The 26,235-nt window shown below is 45.6% G+C and overlaps 1 protein-coding gene across 2 annotated transcripts in view; it reads left to right on the top strand.

Moving 5' to 3' along the window:
• The window catches only part of DDB1 (damage specific DNA binding protein 1), a 276,368-nt gene that overhangs the window by 237,730 nt on the left and 12,403 nt on the right, over nt 1-26,235 (top strand). For both annotated transcript variants that reach the window (XM_030201144.1, XM_030201145.1), the window contains 6 exons: nt 7,965-8,088; nt 8,760-8,924; nt 10,249-10,343; nt 10,635-10,805; nt 15,688-15,797; nt 17,555-17,724. In XM_030201144.1, the coding sequence (XP_030057004.1) occupies nt 7,965-8,088; nt 8,760-8,924; nt 10,249-10,343; nt 10,635-10,805; nt 15,688-15,797; nt 17,555-17,724 (835 nt within the window). The remainder of the gene's footprint in view (nt 1-7,964; nt 8,089-8,759; nt 8,925-10,248; nt 10,344-10,634; nt 10,806-15,687; nt 15,798-17,554; nt 17,725-26,235) is intronic.

Here is a 26,235-nt window from a genome sequence, read left to right as displayed (position 1 = left end):
ACTATACAGAAAAAATTACAACCTGCGGATCAGATATCAAAAAACAATACCAACTTATAAAGAATCTTCTTAACACCAGTCCAGTTACATCACCCTCAAACTACCTATCTGCCGACCAGCTGGCCAAATACTTTAATGACAAAGTAATCAATCTTTGCAATACTATTCCCCAAGATTGCACTAGCATCGTTACTTTTCCGACGAACTGAACCTCGACATGGACGAAGTTCCGGCTGACCGCTCCTGGACAAACTTCACCCCCCCCCCCCCCCTTACCACCGAGGAAGTTTCCATGACAGGCACCAAACTCTCCACATTGCATCCTAGACCCCTGCCCTAACTATCTAATGAAAAATGCCCCCCGCACGCTTTATTATAGACCTTACCACCCACCTAAACTTCCTGCTTTAACAAGGCTCATTCCTAACCAAACATGGCAACATTCTACTTACACCAATACCAAAAAACCCCAAGAAACCAGCAAACGACATCACCAACTACCGCCCTGTTGCCTCCATCCCACTACTAATCAAACTGATGGAAAATAGAGTGACCTCTCAACTTAACGAATTTATACAAAATTTCTCCATTCTACATGAGTCGCAATCAGGCTTCCGTCCAGCCCACAGCACAGAAACTGTACTACTCACCTTAGTATCCAAGTTCAAACAAGAAATATCATTTGGAAACAACATCCTTCTTCTACAATTCGACCTATCCAGTGCATTTGACATGGTAAATCATAACATTCTGACAAAACTACTGGATAAACTAGGGATTGGCGGAAATATCATTAAATGGATAAAAAGCTTCGTCACCACAAGATTACTACTACTACTACTACTACTATTTAGCATTTCTATAGCGCTACAAGGCATACGCAGCGCTGCACAAACATAGAAGAAAGACAGTCCCTGCTCAAAGAGCTTACAATCTAATAGACAAAAAATAAATAAAGTAAGCAAATCAAATCAATTAATGTGGACGGGAAGGAAGAGAGGAGGGTAGGTGGAGGCGAGTGGTTACAAGTGGTTACGAGTCAAAAGCAATGTTAAAGAGGTGGGCTTTCAGTCTAGATTTAAAGGTGGCCAAGGATGGGGCAAGACGTAGGGGCTCAGGAAGTTTATTCCAGGCGTAGGGTGCAGCGAGACAGAAGGCGCGAAGTCTGGAGTTGGCAGTAGTGGAGAAGGGAACAGATAAGAAGGATTTATCCATGGAGCGGAGTGCACGGGAAGGGGTGTAGGGAAGGACGAGTGTGGAGAGATACTGGGGAGCAGCAGAGTGAATATATTTATAGGTTAGTAGAAGAAGTTTGAACAGGATGCGAAAACGGATAGGGAGCCAGTGAAGGGTCTTGAGGAGAGGGGTAGTATGAGTAAAGCAACCCTGGCGGAAGATGAGACGGGCAGCAGAGTTTTGAACCGACTGGAGAGGGGGGAGGTGACTAAGTGGGAGGCCAGCAAGAAGCAGATTGCAGTAGTCTAAACGAGAGGTGACAAGGGTGTGGATGAGGGTTTTGGTAGAGTGCTCGGAAAGAAAGGGACGGATGTTGTAAAGAAAGAAACATTGGCACCTATTTCCAGCCTATTTTCTAGACACCCATAGGTACATGTGTATCTTTATTAAATACTAGGAGCAAAGTGGTAGAAGAAGAAATTAGGGCTTATCTGATCATTTTCTTTCCATTAGTCCTGCCACTATTCCAGGACACGCGGGGACAGTTATGTCCATCAGGCAGCAGAAGCAGCTAGAGAACATAGAACTGAGCTGTGCCTCATATCCTTAGCCAGCTACCCCAGGTCATCAGTATTTACATAGACAAGCAGTATGGAAACAATTCAGAAGAACATATAACAATACAACAACCTTAACAAATGAGTAAATAGAATGTAAACTGACAGAACAACTCCATCTAAAAGATCTGACCTCTGGACCTCTTGTAGAGAGGGTGCACCAGGTAGAAATAAAGCCACTAAAATGCAACCAACACTTCACATCTCTTCACATTGCTGAAAGCACTCAGAACTATGGGTGAGCTCCTAGAATAGTGGGAACGATTAATGGAAAGAAAATTATCAGGTAAATCCACGAAGAAAATGTTCAATATGATGTGGGTACTGAAACGTGTCTACCTCCCCATTAAAACATTCCGCAGTTTGGTACAATCCACAGTACTTACCCACGCTGACTACTGCAATCGTATTTTCATTGGTTGTAAGGCCCAAGTCCTAAAAAAACTCCAGACTGTCCAAAACACGGCAGCCAAACTCATTTTTGGTAAGTCACGATTTGAGCAAGCAACACCTCTACGCGAAAAGCTCCACTGGCTCCCTATCAAAGAACGAATAAACTTCAAAGTACACACACTGATTCACAAGATTATCCACAGAGAATCCCCAAGCTACATGAACAAACTAATTGACCTTCCACCCAGAAACGGATCAAAATCTTTGCGAACCTATCTCAACTTACACCTTCCCAACTGCAAAGGACTCAAGTACAAAACCTACTATGCATCCAACTTCTCTGTCATAGGCAGCCAACTCTGGAACGCCCTACCAAGATCTATTCAAGCAATCAACCACCTAACCTTTCGGAAACTGCTGAAAACCCACCTTTTCATACAAGCTTACCCAAATGATCCAACTTAAACCTACGTACCCATGCACACAACAACCAACCAAGCGTTAATGACAATGAACTAGACCCCCCTCCCACCAATCTTCCCACAACTCCTCCCTCCCCCTACTCTCTCACACCAAATCTCCCGACTAATACAACTCATCCCCTCCCTAACTCTCCCACCTCCACTACTCCTTCTCTTGTTATATCACCTAACTACTTCTATCATGGTACGCTACTACAGCTTTACTACAGCTTGTAATTCTCTCTGCAATACACTGAAACCCTATCTACTATGTAAGCCGCATTGAACCTGCCATGAGCGGGAAAGCGCGGGGTACAAATGTAATAAATAAATTCCTATGGCTTTCTTTTCACCTGGCCTAATAGCAAACTTCTAGAGTGTAGCTGACATCCCTTTCTTCCTTCATCCTCTCAGTGGCCCTGTCCACCTTCCCAGAGTTGGCTTCACCTTCAGCATGCCTCCCACTGTACAAACAGAGCAGCATTAAACCATTCTCTCCCAGTCCTTTTATCAGCTGTACCTTATATTTGCAGCTGTCTTTATCCTGTGCCTCTGAGCACCCTTCCCAGGATAGCTTCACACCAAGTTCTTCTCCCTTCCTTCAGACAGAGCACCTGTTAAAGAACAGCCTAATTTCCCCCAACCCTTTCCTGGCTGTCTGGGGCAGCACCTGGCTCTCTAGGACTAGTTTCTCTCCTTTCTGCATGCAAAGCTTGTTAATATACTACTTGCCTGCTGCAGCCAGAGAGTCATACCCTCCTCCTCAGATGGAAGGTAGCTAATGACTGACTGCTTCCCCTGCAGTGAACAGCTCCTGGTATTTGGGACCTAACGTGGTAAAATGGATTGGAAACTGGTTGACCGACAGGTGACAGAGGGTGGTGGTAAATGGAACCCGCTCGGAGGAAAGTAAAGTGAGCAGTAAAGTGCCTCAGATGTCGGTGCTGGGGCCAATTCTGTTTAATAAACTTGTGTTAGACATTGTTGGAGGGTTAGAAGTAAAGGTTTGCCTTTTTGTGGATGACATGAAGATAGCCAATAGCGTAGATATCTTGAGGAGGGATCTCCAAAGGTTGGAAGAATGGTCAAGGGTCTCTCAGTTAAAATGTAATGTAAATTAGTGCAGCGTGATGCACTTGGGGTGCAAAAATCCAAAAGAGATGTACTGGATAGGAAGGAAGAGATGGTAAGCTCAGCTCAGGAGAGGGACCTTGGAGTGATGGTGTGTGGGGATCTCAAGGCGACGAAATAATGTGACAAGGCAGTGGCTACGGCCAGAAGGATGCTAGGCTGCATAGAGAGGGATATAAAGGAGGTGTTGATGGCTCTGTACAAGTCGTTGTTGAGGCCTCACTTGGAGTATTGTGTTCAGTTTTGGAGGCTGTATCTTGCTATGGATGTAAAACGACTGGAAGCAATTTAAAGAGAAGTGACAAAAATGGTATGCAGTTTGCATAGCAAGATGTACAAGGAGAGACTTGATGACCTGAAGATTTATACCCTGGAGGAAAGGTGATATGATACAGATGTTCAAATATTTGACAGGTATTAATCCGCAAACAAAACTTTTCCAGAAAGGGAAAGGTGGTAGAACTAGAGGACATGAATTGAGGTTGAAGGGAGGAAAACTCAGGAATAATGCCAGGAAGTATTTTTTCACGGAGAGGGTGGTGGATACTTGGAATGCCCTACTGCGGTAGGTTGTGGAGATGAAAACAACAACAGAATGCAAAAATGCGTGGGATAAACATGTAGGAATCCTGTTTAGAAGGAATCAATCCAGAGAAGCTTAGTGGAGACTAGGTGGTAACACTGGTAATTGGCAAACAAAGCCAGTACGTGGCTGGATAGATTTGGATGGGCTAGAATGAAACTTATCAAGGGCTTCGATAACAACGTCAAAAGTATTTGAACGAGGACAGTGCCAAGCAGACTTCCACGGTCTTTGCCCTGAAAATAGCATGGACAAATCAAGTTCAGGTACACATATGTTGTATCACCTTTGTGTAATGAGTTTATCTCTTCGGGAAGACTGGATGGACCGTACAGGTCTCTATCTGCTGTCATCTACTATGTTACTACAGCTCCCAGTCTGCCTGTCCCTCTCACACTGCCTGCTGGGCAGTCAAGGAATCCTCTGCTCACTTTCAGGGGACTATAATTCCCATAGTCCTCCTCTGTTCCCCAAGCTGTGTGCCTGGCCAGCTTCCTGCGTTTTGCATCCTACCCATTCCTTCTCCCAGGACCTCTGTCTGTTCCAGCAACCTGCCAGCTTATTTGCTCAAGTAAAGAAAGTTTTATCCCTTTTTCCTTCTTTTATTGGAGAATAGGAAAAACTACAGTGCTTTCTCTGCCTGACCCAGTGGTGTGCTGGAGCAGGCTCTCACAGGCTCGCAAGAGCTGGTTGTTAAGTTTTTAAGAATTTTGGGAGCCGGTTGTTAAAGTAGGGCCCTCCATGGCTACTTTAACAACTGGCTCCCAAAATGTGGGCTTGGGCCCCCTGCTGAATTCTCTTTTACTTTACTGATGGGGATGCTGAGCCTTGCCAGCCAAGTAAATAGACTGCTGCTGCTCCCCACTCCTTGTTTCCAGCTCTAAGCAGCAGGCTGGGACTTCTCCAGTATGTGTGAGAAGTTTCAGCATGCTGCTCAGAGCAAGACGTTGGGAGTGGTGGCAGTCCATTTATTGGTTGCCAGCTAAGGTATGCCTAGCGTGCCCGTACGAAGGGAGGGAGGAGAGAGAGGCAAGTGTTGCTCCCCCCCCCCCCCCCCCCACCCGGCCACCTCTGGCCCTTCCAACTGCAGAGCTGGCTACGTCCGGAGAAAGAGCCTGTTGTTAAAAATTTACCAGCACACCCCTGGCCTGACCAACCTTTTGTTTCCTGGTCTCCTTAGACTGTGACTGGCCCTGCCTGCCACAATAGAAGCTCTTTTGAAGCAGAGTTTTGACGTGGCAGTGCTGGCGGGTGCAAGCAGCTGTTTGTGGGGATTTGGTTGCTAGGGCCTGTTTTTGCTGGGCAGAGTGGATTTTGGACGGAGTGTCGGATGATTAGTCCCTCATGGATCAGGAGGCTGCCAAACTTGAAATGGATTCCTTTTTCAGATGCCCTTGGACATCGAAGCCCAGGAAAAGCATGAGTTGGTGGCTTCTCTTGCGTAGCTTGCTCAGAGGGAGCATCTCTGCAACCTTGGGATTGGTTGGTACTGACAACGAATGCTGGCCTTTTTGAATGGGGAACCCATTGCCAAAATCATGTAGCTCAGGAAAGGTGGTCTCCAATCTAGGCATTGTGGTCCATCATCGTCTGGATCTTAGAGTAGTTTGGAGATCATTGCTGTCCTTTGTGGGAATGATGAGGGGCAGAGCGGTAAAAGTATTTTCCAATAACACAACGGTGGTAGCCTACATCTGTGGACGGGAAGGCACAAGGAGTACAGCGATAGCTCAGGAGGCTGTGCTGCTTTTGCACCGGGTACAGATATAACTTCTAGATCTAACAGCTGCTCACCATCGTCCAGAATGTTCAAGCGGACTTCTTGAGCAGGCACTCCATTGATCCAGGGGAGTGGATGTGGCCAATGAAAAGCCTCTCATGGATCTGATGATGTCGTAGTCCAAAGTGAATGTGCCTTGATTCTTCAGTTGATGTGAGGAACTCTGTTCTGAAGGCCTGGACACTTGGGTCTAACCCTAGCTGCAGAAGGATCTCTTTTGTGTCTTTCCCTCATGGCCATTTTGGGCAGGGTTCTTTAAAAGATTTCTGCTAATCCCAGTCAAGTGGTTCTGGTCACTCTGGTCTGGCCCAGAAGACCTTTGATATGCGGATCTGGTTTGGCTGTTCTGTGGCTTCCTCAGGAGAAGGGACTTCTGCATCAAGGGCCAGTGGTGATGGAAGATCCAGCTCCAATTTGTCTTACAGCTTGGCCATTAAGTAGGCATGCCTAAGGCATAATGGTTACTCCTATATTATCTCCACTGTAGTCCAAGCCCAAAAACATTCTACCTCAAGTGCCTATGTGAGTCTAGTGAATATTTGAAACATTGTGTTCTAGCAAGGCCTTGCATTCCTTTCTCCATTGCTCAGATTTCTTCAAGAAGGACATTCTGAGGTTGATTGGAGAAGACTTCTTTAGCTGCTTGTAATGATATAGTTCATTTTTTGATAGGGACCATCAGGTTAGACCTCCTTTTCAGTCCTTTTGAACCATTAAAGATTGTGTCTCCTAAAGATCTCACTTTAAAGACACCATTTTGTCAGGTTGACGAGTTTCGGAGTTGCAAGCTTTATCATGCAGTGATCCATTTCTGTTTTACAGAGGCAGGGCTTTCTATTTGGATTATTCCTTCCCATCTTCTAAAGGTTGTCTCTTCGTTTGACTCAGTCGCTCAATCTTCCTTCCTGTAAGAGGGATGATTGCAATGTAGATTGTAAATCCTTGCATTTCTCAGATGTTCTCCAGATGTTTATATGTTGTTTGGAGATGACCAATGAGTTTCAGAGGTTGGAGAGCTTGTTCTGTTTGCTGGAGTGAGGAAGGACCCGGCAGCTTCTAAAGCTTCTATTGTCCATGGGCTTGACATTACTTCTTCCGCTTATATTCCAGCGGGTAAGCAAATCACTCAAGTGTTAATAGCACATGTTACAAAGGACTTCGCGAGAACTTGGGCAGAACTGTATGCAGCATCTAGGGAGGCAACTTGGTCCTCTGTTCATACATTTGTCGAGTATTACAGAATTGATATTGCTGCAGAGAAAGATATAGCATTTGCAGCCAAAGTTCTGAGGGGGAGATGTTGCTCAGTTTTCCATCTTGAGAAATCCCACATGTTTTGGACTAATCTGGTGATGAAAAGAAGGAAGGAGAAATTAGTTCTTACCTGCTAATTTTCTTTCCTTGAGTCTTACCAGACCAGTCCAGAAACCCTCCTGGTTCAGACTGGTTGTTTATTATTTTAAGATTGCTACTTTCTTGCTAGTTCTGTCCACCCCACCCCATGCCCCAAAAAGACCAAAAAAAAAAAAAGAGTACAGGTAATTACGATTGATTTTTGACCATATAAGGAAGGAGGAGAAGTTAATTTATTTTCATGTCCATGCTGCATTACCATTGTTTTGGGGTATTTTTAGCAAAATATTGTGGAATTCAGGCCGTAGGGTGCCCTTACAGGGTGGGGGATCACTGTCTCTTGTTCTCATTCTCCATCTGCTGGTTAACTAGCATAATCCACTTGTTCAGGACTGGTCTGCTAGGACTCGGGGGGAAAAAAGTTAGCAGGTAAGAACTAATTTCTTTTTACATATCTCCCTGTTCCTCAGGCTCTTTCCAGCAGTGTGAGTTCCAGTAAGCTGTTCTCTAGTAGTACGTCCCCACATGAGACATCTTTTGGAGAGGAGGTAGAGGTTCACAACCTGCTCATTATAGACCAACACACCTTTGAAGGTACCCAACTGTGCCAAACCCCTGAAGAGAGATGGGGGGGAAAAGATGAGGTGCTTTAATAGATGGGTGTAAGGAAGCTCTCCATGACAGTGATTGAGAATTTTGATGTGCAAGACAAATTTTCATTTTCCAAGAGGAACATAAAAATTGTGGGAAGAGAGTCAAGGGGAGAAAATATGAATCCCATGCGAGAAGTCAAGTTCTCTCCAAAACTGATCACTGTTGTCCAGGGGGAGAAATCAATCTCTTCTCAGCAGGCAGTCAATGTACAAGTTTATTGAGGTTTCCATACTTCTGTGCAAATGATTTGGAAAAGGTTTCCTATAAAAGCAGAAAATGTAACCTGTAGTTAACAAAATAAGTGTCAACAAGAAGTAGTGACAGAGCACAGTGAAGACAAAAGTTTAGTTTATTGGAATTTGCTGTACCACCAAAATTATATTATGATGATGATGGTGGTGAGGAGGGGTTAGAATGGCAAGATGATTATTTTGTTTGTTTATTTCAGGGAAGGCAGATAAAATTTTTACTAAAGCTTGTTGTAGTGAAAGAGCAGAAAGTAAAAATAGTGTAACATTTTTCTCTGTCTCCTTTTTACTCCTTTCTATTTTTTTCCTTTCCCCATCTTTTCTCATTCTTTTTTTCTCTTCTTTCTCATTCCTCCCCCTCAGTGCTCCATGCCCATCAGTTTCTGCAAAATGAGTATGCACTGAGCCTAGTGTCCTGCAAGCTTGGAAAAGATATCAACACTTACTTCATTGTGGGCACAGCGATGGTATACCCAGAGGAGGCAGAGCCTAAGCAGGGCCGCATTGTTGTCTTTCAGTATTCTGATGGTAAGAGTCTGCCAACACGTGTTCAAATTTTTGTATGTGCAACTGAATGCAGCTGGCAGATTCTGTTATCTTAAAATCATAATTTCTAACTCTGTGTTGGGTACAAGATTCTACAACACCATTGCAAAGGCAAGCTCTTCCTTTGGCAGATTGTTTTCATTTATGGGATGGGAGAGGGGTGAAACTGCCCACTAAGATCAAAGTGTGCTAAGCAGTAGTACTCTCTAGCTGATGTACAGATGTGAATCTTGGATTCTGTATCAGACACCTTGGGTAGCTTGAGCAATTCCCCTGGTACTCCCTGAGATCCATCTGCAATATATTGTTTACGTTTGTTTATTGTTTGTAATTTACTTGATATACTGCCAAATGAGGAGACGCTCAAGGTGAGTTACAGTTTGAAATCTGAAATAGGAAAAGAATGCTTTAAGGAGGAAAGAAAAAAGAGAGAAAGAGGGAGGAAAAAAAACAGATCAAGTCATTGAAACATTGCTGCAAGAGGGGGGACACTGTGGCTCACTGTTCAGAAAGTTGAGTCCTAAAAGCTTTCTGGAAGAGAAGTTTTTAAGACAGACCTAAACCTTAGGTAAGTCAGGTGGCAATGAGTTCCATAAGGATGGAGCAGTAAAGAAAAAAGAATGGCTTGTTGATTCGAATTGGGAGCGATAAACAGATAAGATGCATAGATGACTTTCAAAGGCAGATCGCAGTGAGTATACTGGACAATATGGGGTAATAAGAGAGTACAGATGGGAGCAGATGCAAAGAGAATTTTGGGGTTAGAATCAAGATCTTGGTTTTGAACTGGAATCTGAACTGGATAGGAAGTCATTGATGTTGGATTAAGAGTGGAGTCACTCGGTCAAATTTCTTTGCTTGAGAAGGTGGCAAGACTGGATCTCCAATAAAAATAATTTAAAAAAAAGTCCTTAAGTGCCAGATTTGTAGTGTCGTTTTTTAAGCTGCGACTTCATTGGATGCGTCTACTGCACTATTTTACACACTTGCAGGGGTTTTTTCACGCTTCAAGTGAATTGAGCCACATCTGTATATATTGGATCACATTGTTTGACTGAGTTTAAGTTCATATGTGCAGGAATATATATAAATCTGACTCCTGATGCAGGCAATTTGCCGAAACATCTTGTGTTCAGTCTTCTAATAAAATTAGTTCCTTCACGCCAGCTCTTGGGGCCTTTGGTGCTTTTTTTCTTGCCATGTGAGGTAATGGGCATATCTGTGGGTGCATCTGTTTGTGAGCCTTTGTTCATAAAAGTGCTAAACGTATCAGGAGTTGCTTAATGTGGTGTTTATTGTCTCACAGGGAAACTCCAGACAGTTGCTGAGAAGGAAGTGAAAGGTGCTGTTTATTCTATGGTAGAATTTAATGGGAAGCTCCTGGCCAGTATCAACAGCACGGTAAGCAAGCAGAGCCAAGGGCAGCAAGCGAAGAGGGCTGTAGTGGGAGCAGAGGGCAATAACATGGCAAGAAAATTGTACATCTTTTCCTTCCTGTATGTCTCCTCCTTTCCCTTTTTCTCCTCGATGTTGTACATGAAAGCTAATGGAGAAGGAATGGTGAGCTTGACTGTCTCAAATTGATGATCTAAGTATGTATAGCTTCTGCTCTTTCTTTTCATATACAGCTGTACCAGAAGGGACCACAGCAAGTGATGTATGTTTAACATAAGCTGTCTTTCCTTTTCTCAGGTTCGATTGTATGAGTGGACGGCAGAAAAGGAGTTGCGCACTGAATGTAACCATTACAATAACATCATGGCTTTATATCTGAAAACAAAGGGAGATTTTATCCTGGTGGGAGACCTAATGCGCTCGGTATTGCTGCTTGCCTACAAACCCATGGAGGGCAACTTTGAGGAGGTATGTGTTCTGTCTCACCCTTTCTCTGGAAGAGTTGGAACCTGGGGCAGGGAAGAGAAGAGGCAAGTGTATCTTGAAAAGGCTGGCTTTCAGTAGAGCCAGCTGTAGTGTTCTGAACTGTATTCAGGAGTTTGTAAACAGCAGTATGGAGTCAGTATAGAAACCTATTTCAAACCGTAGTTAACCTATGTGTTAACCCTGGTTCGATTGGAGTAAGGCCATATTAAGATATAGGTCCAAGGTGCAAATATAAACAATTAGACACCTTCAATAGACTTCTCATCATAGGCTTCCTTGAGACTGGAAAAACAGTGTAAAAACTAAAAAAAAAAAAACTGGTTAAAACCAAGGACTATATCAAAAACTAATAATATAATATAACCGCACTTCAAATCGAATCCCAAAATTTAGAAGAAAAATCACAAAAAATAATTTGCATATGCACATTCAAAAAACATAGATGTCCCAGCATAGGAGAGTAACTAGCGAGGTAATTAAATTTGCTGGTGATACAAAGTTATTCAAAGTCGTTAACTTGCGACAGGATTGTGAAAAATTACAGAAGGGCCTTACGAGACTGGGAGACTGGGCGGCTAAATGGCAGATGACGTTTAATGTGAGCAAGTGCAATGTGATGCATGTGGGAAAAAAGAACCCGAATTATAGCTACATCATGCAAGGTTCCACGTTAGGAGTTACGGACCAAGAAAGGGATCTGGGTGTCGTCGTCAATAATACACTGAAACCTTCTGCTCGGTGTGCTGCTGCGGCTAGGAAAGCGAATAGAATGTTGGGTATTATTAGGAAAGGTATGGAAAACAGGTATGAGGATGTCATAATGCTGTTATATTGCTCCATGGTGCAACTGCATTGTGTTCAATTTTGGTCGCCGCATCTCAAGAAAGATATAGCAGAATTGGAAAAGGTGCAGCGAAGGGCGACTAAAATGATAGCGGGGGTGGGACGACTTTCCTATGAAGAAAGACTAAGGAGGCTAGGGCTTTTCAGCTTGGAGAAGAGACGGCTGAGGGGAGACATGATAGAGGTATATAAAATAATGAGTGGAGTGGAACAGGTGGATGTGAAGCGTCTGTTCATGCTTTCCAAAAATACTAGGACTAGGGAGCATGCGTTGAAACTACAGTGTAGTAAATTTAAAACAAATCGGGGAAAATGTTTCTTCACCCAACGCATAGTTAAACTCTGGAATTCGTTGCCGGAGAACGTGGTGAAGGCGATTAGCTTGACAAAATTTAAAAAGGGGTTAGACGGTTTCCTAAAGGACAAGTCAACAACAACAACAACCATTTCTAAAGCGCTACTAGTCCATAGAACACTACTAAATGGATTTGGGAAAAATCCACAATTCCAGGAATAACATGTATAGAATGTACGTTTGGGAAGCTTGCCAGGTGCCCTTGGCCTGGATTGGCCGCTGTCATGGACAGGATGCTGTGCTCGATGGACCCTTGGTCTTTTCCCAGTGTGGCATTACTTATGTACTTATGACCCTTTTGAAAACAGACTTTCTTCATGTAACAGCCCTTGATCCCTAGTGCACAGTATAACATCCAATGGGACAAATATCTCCCACCATCAAAATCTTCAGTGCATCTTAGAATTTTATCCTGCCTCACTCAAGGTGAGTTACATTCAGGTACACTGGGTATTTCCCTGTCCCTGGAGGGTTCACAATCTAATTTTGTACTTTATTTGTAGTATTTGTATCCCACATTTTCCCACCTATTTGTAGGCTCAATGTGGCTTACATTTTCCGTAATGGTGATCACCAATTCCGGAAGAGAAATACATATTTAAGGTAAAGGAAACAGAGAGGATTAAGTATACAGTTAAAGAAAGTACATTTTCATAATCAGAAATAAAAGGTGTTGGATTAACTTCAATCGTGGTAGATTAACTTGAACAATCAGGAAAATTAAACTTTGATCTTGTTGATTAATATGGACAATCGGGAAGTACAGAACAATGTTTAAGTGAAGATTCGATGTAAAATTTTAAATAACTAGTATTTAGGATGGATTATTATAGTATGCTTTATTGAATAGGTTAGCTTTCAATAATTTGCGGAAATTATTTACGTTGTATGTTGTTTTTATTGATTTAGGTAATTCGTTCCATATTTGCGTACCTATATAGGAGAAACTGGATGCATATGTTAATTTATACTTCACTCCTTTACAGCTGGGGTAGTGAAGGTTCAGGAACGTGCGTGATGATTTAGTAGAGTTCCTTTTAGGTAGGTCTATAAGGTCTGACATATAACCCGGGACTTCACCGTGTATGATCTTATGAACCAGAAAGCAGACCTTGAACGTAATGCGCTCTCTTAGTGGAAGCCAGTGTAGTTTTTCTCTTAAGGGTCTGGCATTTTCATATTTCGTTTTGCCAAATATGAGTCTGGCTGCCGTGTTTTGTGCAGTCTGGAGTTTCTTAATAATTTGTTCTTTGCAACTGGCATAAATTGCATTGCAGTAATCTAGTTAGCTCAATACAATTGATTGTATCAGTCTGCAGAATATTTCCCTAGGGAAGAAAGGCCTTTTTCTCTTAAGCTTCCACATTGAATGAAACATTTTCTTTGTTGTGTTTTTCGTATGGTTTTCTAATGTAAGATTTCGGTCAATTGTGACTCCTAGGATTTTCAGATTGTCTGAGACAGGAAGGGAAAGGTTTGGGGTACTTATAATGGTGGGTTTGTACTTGTTGTGTTGTGATGAGAGGATGAGACATTGTGTTTTATCTGGATTAAGTTTTAGTTGGAAAGAAATGGAGGGTTAAGTGACTTGCCAAAGATTTGCAAGGAGAAGCAGTGGGATTTGAACTGGGCACCTCTGGATATCAAGACTGGTACTCTAACCACTAGGCTACTCCTAGGTCAGTCTTGAGATGTACTGGCAGAACTGTGTGTAAAGCCTCTACTGCCTTCAGATGGCCTGAATTTCCTCAGCAGTGGTTAAAAGGTACAGTTTAATTTAGGAGCTTAAAACTGATGCTTATAAATTTAGACCTGCCATGTATTTGACAACATTTGAGTCTAATTTATGAGTCTAAGTACATAAGTATTGCCATAGTGGGAAAGACCAAAGGTCCATCAAGCCCAGCATCCTGTTTCCAACAGTGGCCAATCCAGGTCACAAATACCTGGCAAGATCCCAAAAAAGTGCAAAACATTTTATACTGCTTATTTCAGAAATAGTGGATTTTCCCCAAGTCCATTTAATAATGGTCTATGGACTTTTCCTTTAGGAAGCCGTCCATACCTTTTTTTAAAACTCCGCTAAGCTAACCACCTTTACCACATTCTCTGGCAACGAATTTGAGTTTAATTACATGTTGAGTGAAGAAAAACTTTCTCCGATTTGTTTTAAATTTACTACATTGTATCTTCATCGCATGCCCCCTAGTCCTAGTATTTTTGGAAAGCGTAAACAGACGCTTCACATCTACCTGTTCAACTCCACTCATTATTTTATAGACCTCTATCATATCTCCCCTCAGCCGCCTTTTCTGCAAGCTGAAGAGCCCTAGCCACTTTAGCCTTTCCTCATAGGGAAGTCGTCCCATCCCTTTTATCATTTTCGTCGCCCTTCTCTGTACCTTTTCTAATTCCACTATACCTTTTTTGAGATGCGGCGACTAGAATTGAACACAATATTCGAGGTGCGGTCACACCATGGAGCGATACAAAGGCATTATAACATCCTCATTTTTGTTTTCCATTCCTTTCCTAATAATACCTAACATTCTATTTGGTTTCTTAGCTGCAGCAGCACACTGATCAGAAGGTTTCAACGTATCATCGACGACGACACCTAGATCCCTTTCTTGGTCGGTGACTCCTAACGTGGAACCTTGCATGACATAGCTAAAATTTAGGTTCCTCTTTCCCACATGCATCACTTTGCACTTGCTCACATTAAACATCTGCCATTTAAACACCCAGTCTCGTAAGGTCCTCTTGTAATTTTTCACAATCCTCTCACGATTTGACGACTTTGAACAACTTTGTGTCATCACCAAATTTAATTACCTCACTAGTTACTCCCATCTCTAGGTCATTTATAAATATGTTAAAAAGCAGTGGTTGCAGCACAGACCCCTGGGGAACCCCACTAACTACCCTTCTCTATTGAGAATACTGACCATTTAACCCTACTCTCTGTTTTCTATCTTTTAACCAGTTTTTAATCCACAATAGAACACTACCTCCTATCCCATGACTTCCCAATTTCCTCTGGAGTCTTTCATGAGTCTAATGCTGAAAATCAGTGTTAAGCTTCTACGTTTTTTTTCCCGCCCTTAATCCACTTCTGTCACCACCTAAATCCATGGAATGGATCCTCAGAAGCTTAGCCGAGATTGTGTGGCAGAGCCGGTGGGGGGAGGCGGGGCTGGTGGTTGGGAGGTGGGCCTTGTTTCTGGGCAGACTTCTACGGTCTGTGCCCTGAAAATGGCAGAAACAAATCAAGGTCAGGTATACACATAAAGTAGCACATATGAGTTTAAATTGTTGAGCAGACTAGATGAACCGTGTAGGTCTTATTCTGCCGTCATCTACTATGTTATGTTACTCTTCCCTAGTAAATTTTCAGAGAGACCAACTCAGGAGCATAACTGTCAAAGGGGTCCTTTTTAATAAGGTGCACTAACAGATTTAGCGCATGCTAAATAATGACACCTATAGGAATGTAATAGGTTTCTAATCATTTAGTTCACCCTAATCATTGTCACACACTAAATCCATTAGTGCACCTTAGTAAAAGGACCCCAAAGTTAGGAGCATAAATTCTTTGAATGTAGGGCCCAATGTTTATTTTTTATATTGGTTGTAATTGTTTGCGTTTCTTTTTAAACTTACAAGATTGCTCGGGATTTTAACCCAAACTGGATGAGTGCTGTGGAGATACTTGATGATGACAATTTTCTCGGAGCAGAAAATGCCTTTAACCTCTTTGTGTGTCAGAAGGACAGGTGAGGAAAGAAGAAGTTATAAGTTGCGTTTGTATATGTTACCCCCAGAAGTTGCAGTGTTACATTAGCCCTGATTGTGATAGTGCGTGTGTGTGAAAAATTAATGGCCTTAATGTTTCTAGAGCTTGGGTCTTCGTGGAGAAACCTTGTCTGTGGGAATGACCTTGTACAGCTGTGTATATCCTCTTCATACTGTTCAAATATCTCTGGTGTGAGAGTTGTATGGAGGATATTGAAAGAAAGTATACAGTTTGTCTGACTTGAAAATTGCTGAGAAATTCAACTTGCCTCTTTCCAAGCTTTTAAGTGCCTTCTGCCACCATATTGATTGAAACATAGTACAGTTGATCCATGTAGATTAAAAACAGGAGTATTAACAACACTGGTTCTTCTAGTCTTGCAATCTAGGTTTGGAAAAAACACGGAAACAAGACTTAGAATATGATTCAATCTCTTTTCTGTGGGAATGTTTTTGGAGATCATCAAAATAATGTTATCTGCTTTAAAACAGTTTGTGTAGTTCATTGCTCACTTTGCACCCCTTCAAAGATATTCCAGGCTGGGATTTGAACATGGAAAATAAATGTAATAATAACTGGTCTGTTTCACACATGTTGTACTGCAACAGCATAGTTATTCTGGGGCAGTATGTGGAAAATATCTGATAAATAATAGAAAAGAATATTTGTTATTATTGATGTTGTGTACTTTCAAGCACTGCCTTCCATCTAACCAGAATAAATTGATTTGATTTATTTACTTGACATACTGCTATAGATGTATCAAGCAGATTGAAACCAAAATAATAATACATGTAACTATACAACTAATTAAAATCATATTTGGAAAAACCTTTAGCTGATTCTCCTCCCTATCTACCATCCAGCAGCAATTTACAAGCAAATCTCCCACTCCTTCCCTCAAGGTGTGGTGAAAAACAGTGCCTGACGTTTTACTTATTTAAGGCTGCGTCAGGGTCATATGACTAGGTGGAATGATTGAAACGCACTTCTCTAGAACTAACAGTAATGGCAGATAGCCACAGCAGTTTCAGCAGTACTCCACACAGCTTCTCTCATGTCGGGCACGGTTTTTATATTTTTTTTTAATCTCTACTGTTTAATAAATTGCCTACTACTTTAATCTTCTTGTGTACTTGGTCTGCCCTTTATCTGCACTGCTTGAGCATTTGCAGATCACTGCCTCATTTTGTTCTGCTGTACTCCGAAGGTGTGGACAGAAGTGAAAGTAACTAGACCCCTTGAGATCTTGTGGGAGGACACTCCACCAAATTGGGCCATACAGCTAAAAAGATTTCTCATGGAAGACTGGCAAATATGGCAAAGGTCTGTTGGCTAAAGTGGTTGACTCCTAAACAAAAGCCCAATTAAACTAGACAAATTACCTCAAACTGCAATGTGTTTGCTGCTGGTAGCTAATGCAGGCACCATAACAGATTTTTTTTTTTAAATTGTTAGAAATGTAACTGTCATTAGAAGTTGGGGGTTTTTTTGTTGGTTTTTTTTTGTAGCTAGAAAGGTGAAATTTTTGGATATATGCAACAGGTGGCATCTCGTGTGTGATGTACAGATGTGAAACATTTGTAGATTAAATATGTAATCAGATTATTGGTTACATCTGGAGGCCACTTGGTCAGTGCTTTGGATTGTAATGTACCGTGATTCCTTATGTCTCTGTAATATATTCTGTGAGGTGAGAGAGAGACTTTTTAAATTGATCCCTGTTCCCCCTTGCAGTGCAGCTACGACGGATGAGGAACGACAACACCTTCAGGAAGTGGGTCTGTTTCACCTGGGCGAGTTTGTGAATGTATTCTGTCATGGTTCACTTGTCATGCAGAATCTGGGCGAAACTTCTACACCCACCCAGGGCTCAGTGCTGTTCGGAACAGTGAATGGAATGATTGGTGAGAATTTGGTTCATACTTTCAACTGGCATAGGAGTTTCTCTGAGACTTAATGCTTAAGGGAAGACAGTGATGGTACAAAACCAACACAGTCCCTGGGGAGGAGCGAGAGGGAAGAGTCATGGCCTAAGATTGATAGTTTTGTCTGGTAGATGGATTCGATACCCATGATTTGTAGTGGTAGCACATGTTCCGTGGCCCAGGACTGTTGCCACAATTGATCAGCCTATGTATGGGGATCTTAAAGTGCACTAACGTTTTTAGCTCGCGCTAAAAATCAGCTGGGACTACACACTGAGAGGCCCATAGGAATATAATGGGCATTTCCATATCATCATGCTGATCAACCCATAGACTGGTGGGTTGTGTCCATCTACCAGCAGGTGGAGATAGAGAGCAATCCTTTTGCCTCCCTATATGTGGTCATGTGCTGCCGGAAACTCCCCAGTATGTTCTCTATCTCAGCAGGTGGTGGTCACAAACAGCAGCAGCTCTGGCTAGGTCTCCAAGCCTAATTTTTAGGTTTTGTTCAGTACCTGGGGTTGAGGGCTCTTCTTGAGCAAGTGCAAACCTGGTGGTGCCAGGTCTCTCCTTTTCTCCCCTCTCCCGCTGGCTCCGTTGGAAAAAAAAAAACAGTTTTGGACGTCCTTAAGGGCGTTTATTTCAACGTTTATTGCAGCTGCTCACTGGGACACCAGTTCGTTACAGCTCGGAGCGGGAAGCAGGTAATTTTACCTTTTTATAGCGGGCAGGGGGTTCCCCGTTTGGTCTCCACGTGGCTTATGGCGTCGGACGGCGAGGGCGCGAGGATTTGCTCCCCAGACCGCGTGGGTGCGTCTAGCGGGGATGCGGGGATTTCAAAACCTGAATCGCCTTTGTTAAGCATCAGTTTGGAGTCCGGTCAGTGTCCGGTTCTTCCTCCGATGTGGCGGTTTTTCCCGCCATAAGCGCCCATCCCCCGCTGCTCGCCCATGTTGGCCGACCACTCTGCTTGGACGGCTTCTTCTTGGGCCGCCCTCGAGCTGGGAGACGTTAATACTATGGTCGTCCTTGATTCGGGCGACGGTAAGAAAGTGGCCAAAGTTAAGCGCCGTTCTTCCCGCGCTGCTCCTTCTCGGAGTTTCGTGACGGACGCCATTTTGGATGCGCAGCACGTTTCTCCCCCGCTCTTGCGAGCGCCGGTTGAGGGTGCGTCTAGGGCCGTGGCCCAAGCTGCAGAAGTGCACAGTTCGGGGGGCTTCTCCCCTGATTCATTTTGCTGCTGCATCAGGCTTTTCTTATGCAAAACGCTGCCCCTGCCCCCCTGTCTGATAAGGGGGTTGAGGCCTCCGGAAGCAAACGCCCTCTGGTGGATTTCCAGGCCCTAGAGGACTCTGTCTCCTCTGATGTAGATGAGGGCAGCGTATCTGAGTTCTCCCAACGGTCCTTTGGGGATTCCTTGGAGGAGACGGATTCCCGCTCGGATGGAGCGGATGACCCTTCTGCAGCGCGGATCTTTCGCTCAGATGATTTGCCCAACCTGTGCAGGCCATGAGCATTTTGAAGATTTCCTCTCCGGAGGACGTCTCTCCCTCAGCCTCTGTTGGCTCCGCCATTATGCTGGGGACGAAGCACCCGCCTAGAACCTTCCACGTGCATGATGCCATGCACACCTTGATTTCGGCTTAATGGGATGTCCCGGAAGCGAGCCTCAAAGTGGCTAGGGCTATGTCCTGCCTCTATCCCCTGCCTGAAAGTGAACGGGAGGCCTTTCTTTGGCCTACCGTGGATTCTTTAATCACTGCGGTGACTAAGAAAACGGCGTTGCCGGTGGAAGGTGGCACGGCCCTAAAGGACGCCCAAGATAGAAGATTGGAGGCGGCCTTAAGGTCGTCCTTCTAGGCGGCTGCTTTAAGTTTGCAGGCCTCAGTTTGCAGCTCCTATGTGGCCAGGGCGTGCCTGACGATTGTACAGCGGGCTTCCCCCTCGGATCCTTCCTTGATGGCTGATTGGCCGGCCCTGGAATCGGGCTTGGCTTATTTGGCAGACTTGCTGTATGATGTCTTGAGAGCCTCGGCTAAAGGTATGGCTCAGACAGTCTCTGCACGGTGTTGGCTTTGGCTGAAGCATTGGTCTGCTGACCACGCCTCTAAGTCTCGCCTGGCTAAGTTGCCTTTTAAAGGCAAGCTGCTCTTTGGGGTTGAGCTGGACAAAATTGTGATCGATCTCGGCACATCTAAGGGCAAGAGGTTACCAGAGTTCAGGGCTCGGGCCAGTGGTGCTCGCCCCGGTTCCTCCAAAGGACGGTTTCAGGAAGAAGCCCGTCGATATCGTCCTGGCAAGTCGGGCTCCTCTGCCCCCCTCTTCCTTCAAGAGGAACTTCTCCCCCAAGCAGCATTCCTTTCGCAGAGACCGCCGTCCCGGAGGTGCATCCTCCGGTCCTCCCCCAGGGTCTCGTACCCAATGACGGGGCCCTGGTCCATGGCCCAGTGCAGATTGGAGGACGGCTGTCATGGTTTCTGTGCGAGTGGACCAGGGTAACTTCAGACGCTTGGGTGCTGGAAGTCATCAGAGACGGCTACAAGCTAGAGTTCTGCCGACCCTTAAGAGACGGGTTTGTGCTCTCTCCCTGCAAGTCTCCGGTCAAAGCTGTGGCAGTGCAGCAGACTTTGGACAATCTGATCCGCCTGGGTGCGGTCGTTCCGGTGCCAGAAGATCAGCTTGGCAAGGGACGTTACTCCATTTACTTTGTGGTACCAAAGAAAGGAGGTTCTGTACGGCCTATCCTCGACCTCAAAGGGGCCAATCGGGCCTTGAAAGTTCGGCACTTCCGAATGGAGACTCTCCGCTCTGTTATAGCGGCAGTGAAGGCAGGGGAGTTCCTGGCATCCTTGGACATCAAGGAAGCTTACTTGCACATTCCCATCTGGCCTCCTCATCAACGCTTTCTGCGTTTTGCAGTCCTGGGCCGACACTTCCAGTTCAGAGCCCTCCCGTTCGGGTTGGCTACTGCTCCGCGGACCTTCTCCAAAGTAATGGTGGTCATCGCGGCCTTCCTACGAAAGGAAGGAGTACAAGTCCATCCTTATCTGGACGACTGGTTGATCCGAGCCCCCTCTTATGCAGAGTGCGGCAAAGCTGTAGACCGGGTGATTGCTCTTTTGAGCTCCCTGGGGTGGATCATCAACTGGGAGAAAAGCCAGCTGCGCCCGACTCAGTCCCTGGAGTATCTGGGAGTTCGTTTCGACACCCAAGTGGGCAGAGTGTTCCTGCCGGACAATCGGATTGTCAAGCTTCAGGCTCAGGTGGACCAGTTCCTAGTAGCCTCTCCTCTTCAGGCTTGGGACTATGTGCAGCTGGAAGTAGTGCCCTGGGCCAGGGCTCATATGAAACCACTACAACACTCTCTGCTGCAGCGCTGGACTCCAGTGTCGGAGGATTACGCTGTGCGCCTTCCCTTGGAGCCAGCAGTGCGCAAGGCGCTGAGCTGGTGGCTGAGGACAGACAAGTTGTCCACAGGGATGCCTCTTGACCCCGGAGTGGGTTGTCGTCATGTCGGACACTTCTTTGACGGGCTGGGGAGCCCACTGCTTGGGAAGGACAGCGCAGGGGCTCTGGTCTCCTGCAGAGGCAAAGTGGTCTATCAACCTCCTGGAACTCAGAGCCATTCGGTTGGCGCTTTTGGAGTTTCTCCCGGTACTGGCGTTGAAGCCAGTACGGGTCCTATCGGACAATGCCACGGCTGTGGCCTATGTCAATCGCCAGGGAGGTACCAAGAGCGCCCCTCTAGCCAAGGAGACCATGAATCTATGCCAGTGGGCGGAAGCGAACCTGGAACAGCTGTCGGCGGCCCACATTGCCGGAGTCATGAATGTCAAGCGGACTTTCTCAGTCGCCATACCTTGGATCCCGGAGAGTGGCAGTTATCGGCTCAGGCGTTCTTGGACATCACGAAGCGCTGGGGCCAGCCGAGCCTAGATCTGATGGCGTCATCGGCCAATTGCCAAGTGCCGCGCTTTTTCAGCAGAGGACGGGACCCTTGATCTCTGGGAGTAGATGCTCTTCTCCAACAGTGGCCGACACAGGAGCTTCTCTATGTGTTCCCGCCCTGGCCCATGTTGGGCAGGGTGCTAGACCGGGTGGCAAAGCATCCGGGCCGGATAATCCTGGTGGGTCCGGATTGACCCCAGACGTCCCTGGTATGCGGACTTGATCAGGCTCTCAGTGGACGGCCCTCTGCGGCTGCCAGCGGAGCAGGGCCTGTTGCATCAGGGTCCCGTGGTGATGGAGGATCCCTCCCCCTTTGGTCTTACGGCCTGGCTATTGAGCGGCAGCGTCTGAGGAAGAAGGGCTTCTCAGACAGGGTCATCGCCACTATGCTGAAAGCGATGAAGCGCTCTACTTCTACTGCTTACGCCAGGGTTTGGCGTACCTTTGCATCGTGGTGTGAGGCAGGCTCCCTTTCTCCCTTCACTGCTCCAATTTCTTCAGTGTTGGCGTTCCTGCAAGAAGGTCTGGAGAAAGGCCTGTCGCTCAGTTCCCTTAAAGTCCAGGTAGCGGCTCTGGCTTGCTTCAGGGGCCGCCTGAAGGGTGCTTCCCTGGCTTCGCAACCAGATGTGGTGCGCTTTCTCAAGGGAGTTAATCACCTGCGCCCTCCTCTGCACTCAGTGGTACCTGCTTGGAATCTCAATCTGGTGCTAAGAGCCTTGCAGAAACCACCTTTTGAACCCTTGTCAAGGGCATCTCTGAAAGACCTGACGTTGAAAGCAGTCTTTTTGGTGGCTATCACTTCAGCCAGAAGAGTTTCCGAGATCCAGGCGCTATCATGTCGAGAGCCCTTTCTGTAGTTCACTGAGGCAGGAGTGTCTATTCGCACAGTTCCTTCCTTCCTGTCCAAGATTGTTTCTCGCTTCCATGTGAATCAGCAGCTCTGCCTACCCTCCTTTCGTAGGGAGGACTACCCAGAGGAGTACTCTGCTCTCAAATATCTAGATGTGAGACGAGTCATCATCAGATACTTGGAAGTGACCAATGATTTCCAGAAGTCGGATCATCTGTTTGTCCTGTTTGCAGGTCCTCGTAAGGGTCTGCAGGCTGCTTAAGCCTACAGTGGCAAGATGGGTCAAGGAAGCCATTGCAGCGGCTTATGTGGCCTCAGGGAAGGTGCCGCCTATCCGGCTGAAGGCTCACTCCACTAGAGCTCAGGCGGCCTCGATGGTGGAGGCCGGGTCCGTCTCCTTGGAAGAGATTTGCAAGGCGGCAACTTGGGCATCGGCTCATACCTTCTCCAGGCATTTCCATTTGACTGTGGCTGCTCGGGCGGAGGCCCGGTTTGGAGCTTCAGTGTTGCGGTCAGGGATTTCTATGTCCCGCCCTGGGTGAGTACTGCTTCGGTACATCCCACCAGTCTATGGATTGATCAGCATGATGATATGGAAGGTAAAATTATGTATCATACCTGATAATTTTCTTTCCATTAATCATAGCTGATCAATCCATAGCCCCTCCCAGATATCTGTACTGTTTTTATCCTGGTTGCATTTCAGGTTCAAGTTTAGTCTTCAGTTCCTGTTCAGGAGGACTTCGTGTTCAAGTTTTTTCAATTGGATTCTTCAGGAGTTGAGACGATTTTGTGTTACAGTGAGCTGCTGCATTCCTCTCCCCTCCGTTTTACGGGGCTGGATTGAGACCTAAATTCTACCGGCGCTCCCTCCCGCTTTGTGCGGCAGTAGAGCAGCTTTGTACCCCTCCCGCTTCGGCGGTGTTAGGGTCAGTCAGCTCCTGCCGCGGTTGCGGTTGAAGGTTAAGCCAGATCCCCCCCCCCCCCCCCCCGCATCGGCAGGTGTGGTGTCCCTCCCCCGCTCCGCAGGGATGAGCTGGACGGATTCCCCTCCCCCACTTGTGTGGGGATGAGCTGGGTTAATTCCCCTCCCCCGTTTCGGCGGTGGTGAGCTGGGCAGAGTGTCCCTTTGTGGGTGTAATTCTCTAAGTGCTGAGTCCTGCGGATGGAGCTTTGATATCGACATACTGAGGAGTTTCCGGCAGCACATGACCACATATAGGGAGGCAAAAGGATTGCTCTCTATCTCCACCTGCTGGTAGATGGACACAACCCACTAGTCTATGGATTGATCAGCTATGATTAATGGAAAGAAAATTATCAGGTATGATACATAATTTTACCTTTAGCATTTAGTGCCAGCTGATTTTTAACGTGTGCTAAAAGCGCTAGCACACCTGATTGAACTGGAAGTAGAAAGGAGCAGGAAGAAACTGCTCGGTCAAAAACAGTAAATTTTTGCCTCTCCTTTATGGATAAGGATAGAAGTGTACCAAAATACAGTGTAAAATGATTGTATATGTCAGGCAGGTTGCAAGGACTCATGAGTTCCTAACTCATCCTATTACTGATCTTGTAACCTTAGGTCTCTTCATCTCTCTGGGCTTTAGTTCACCCAGTTATAATAGAGTGGTAGTGGTGATCATAATGTACTTCTCTTTACAGCTAGGAACATTGTAGCCAATAAGAATTGTTCTCTAAAAATTATCAAACTTTTTCAGTGTAGTAAACTAATGCTATGAAAAGTGCACCAATCATAATGCTGAAATTAGCACATGGGCTCCATGTTAAAATGAAATTTAAGATTATTCCTATCCCTCCAGCCAGTACAAATAGTTTTCCCTTTCTTACCTAACCCACACCTCAGAAAAATAATATTCTTAATGCTTAGCTGACAGAAGGGGAAATCACCCTTCATCTCCTGGGTCCACCGCCACTACCTTCTGTGTCTGGATCAGAGTCAAAGAAACTGCATATTCCCACTCCTAGAGCCAACTTGATAGCTGTGTATGTCTTGACATATTATACGGTTAAGGTGTGGCGAAACGGGGAATTTTCCTGCTTGCAAATTATATAGCTACCAGTAAAAAAAAAAAAAAAAAAAAGCCCGTTTCTGAAAGAAATGAAACGGGCACTAGCAAGGTTGTCCTCTAATGGCAATTATGTTTTTAAGGGAACTGTTAGGAGTGAGTGTGTGTGTGTGTGTGTGTGTGAGAGAGAGTGTAAGAGTGTGTGTGTGTGAGAGAGAGAGGAAGAGTGTGTGTGTGAGAGAGAGAGGAAGTGTGTGTCCCGTGTGCACCAATTATGCTTTCTCCCCTGCATTCATCCATATGCAGCAAATGTCCTCTGTGCCCTGCCCCCTTCATCCATCGTGGTACAGCAATTCTTCTCTGTCCCTTGCCCCCCTACCCTACATGTGCATCAACTCTGCATTCTCCCCTGGCCTCTCCTCCATCCACCCATATCCAGGGCCCTCCTCCCTCCATCTCTCTCCCCTCTGAGTTCCAGGCCCCCTCCCTACTTCTCTCTCTCTCTCTGCCCTTTGAGTTCCATGCCCCCCGTTCGAGTTCCACCCTCCCCCCCGCTCCTCCCTCCCTCCCCTTTGAGTTCCAGGACGCCCCCTCCCTCTCTCTCTCTCTGCCCTCCAAGCATGACCTGTCTTCCGGCAGCCCCTCGCCTTCCTAAGTGCTGGCTGTATTTTAAAAATTCTTACCTTGGGGTGTGGCGTCCACAGTGAAGGTGAGCGGCGCTTCACACTGCCTTCGCATGTGTCTCAGCTCTGCCTCTGGTCCCACCCTCATTTCCTGTTTCCGGAAGGGCGGGACCAGAGGCAGAGCTGAGACACATGCGAAGGCAGTGTGAAGCGCTGCTCGCCTTCACTGTGGACGCCGCACCCCAAGGTAAGAATTTTTAAAATACAGCCAGCACTTAGGAAGGCGAGGGGCTGCCAGACAGGTCGTGCTTGGAGGGCAGAGAGAGGGAGGGAGGCACAGTGGCTGGCAACTATACAGCATTCCCTCAAGGGTGGGGCGATTACGAACACTACACGGCTTCACTGCCATGCTGCCATGGAGTCAGCATCAGAACGTTGGAGGTGCGAATTATTATATTAGTTTATAATGCGCATTTCCTTTGTTTGTCCAGCAGATGGTGACTGTCATTTGTTTGTAAAGTTGTTAGAACTATCAGTTTCTTCTTCCCACCAAAAGCTGTTAGTTTAAGCTGTGAAGTAATTTTTTTTAGTTGCTGATAAGGGAGTGGAAAGAGAAGGTTCTCTTTTCCTGAGACCCTGTGAACAATTAAACTTCATAACCTTTGAGCAGCTATATCTTGTTTCTGAACTCCCCAGGTACTATTTAGGTAGTAGATAAATGTTTAGATAGTTTTATATTTGATCCATATTCAGTTACCTGTTATTGCCTGCTCTTTTCCACCTGTTTATATGGTTCAATGTTCTATTCTGACAATAAACCAGATTAGTTTATAGACTCTGCTGTCCTGGACTGACTAAGAATCTTGGTGGTTTGTGTTTTGGTCCGTGGGTGCTTTCTGGGAACTGTTGAACCCCTGAGAATGTGGCCCCAGTAATCTAGAAATCACCGGGAAATAACCTGAGAGTGGGCAAGTGAGACCCAGTCGGTGGGGTGGAGGGTGCTAGTGTAGAGCACAAACGGCAGGTGTAGGCAGACCTG

The sequence above is a fragment of the Microcaecilia unicolor genome, chromosome 4 (genome assembly GCF_901765095.1).
Source record: "Microcaecilia unicolor chromosome 4, aMicUni1.1, whole genome shotgun sequence".
Classification (NCBI taxonomy): Eukaryota; Metazoa; Chordata; class Amphibia; order Gymnophiona; family Siphonopidae; genus Microcaecilia; species Microcaecilia unicolor.
Note: the sequence above shows the minus strand (reverse complement) of the source record. Positions and strands in the feature narration are given on the sequence as shown.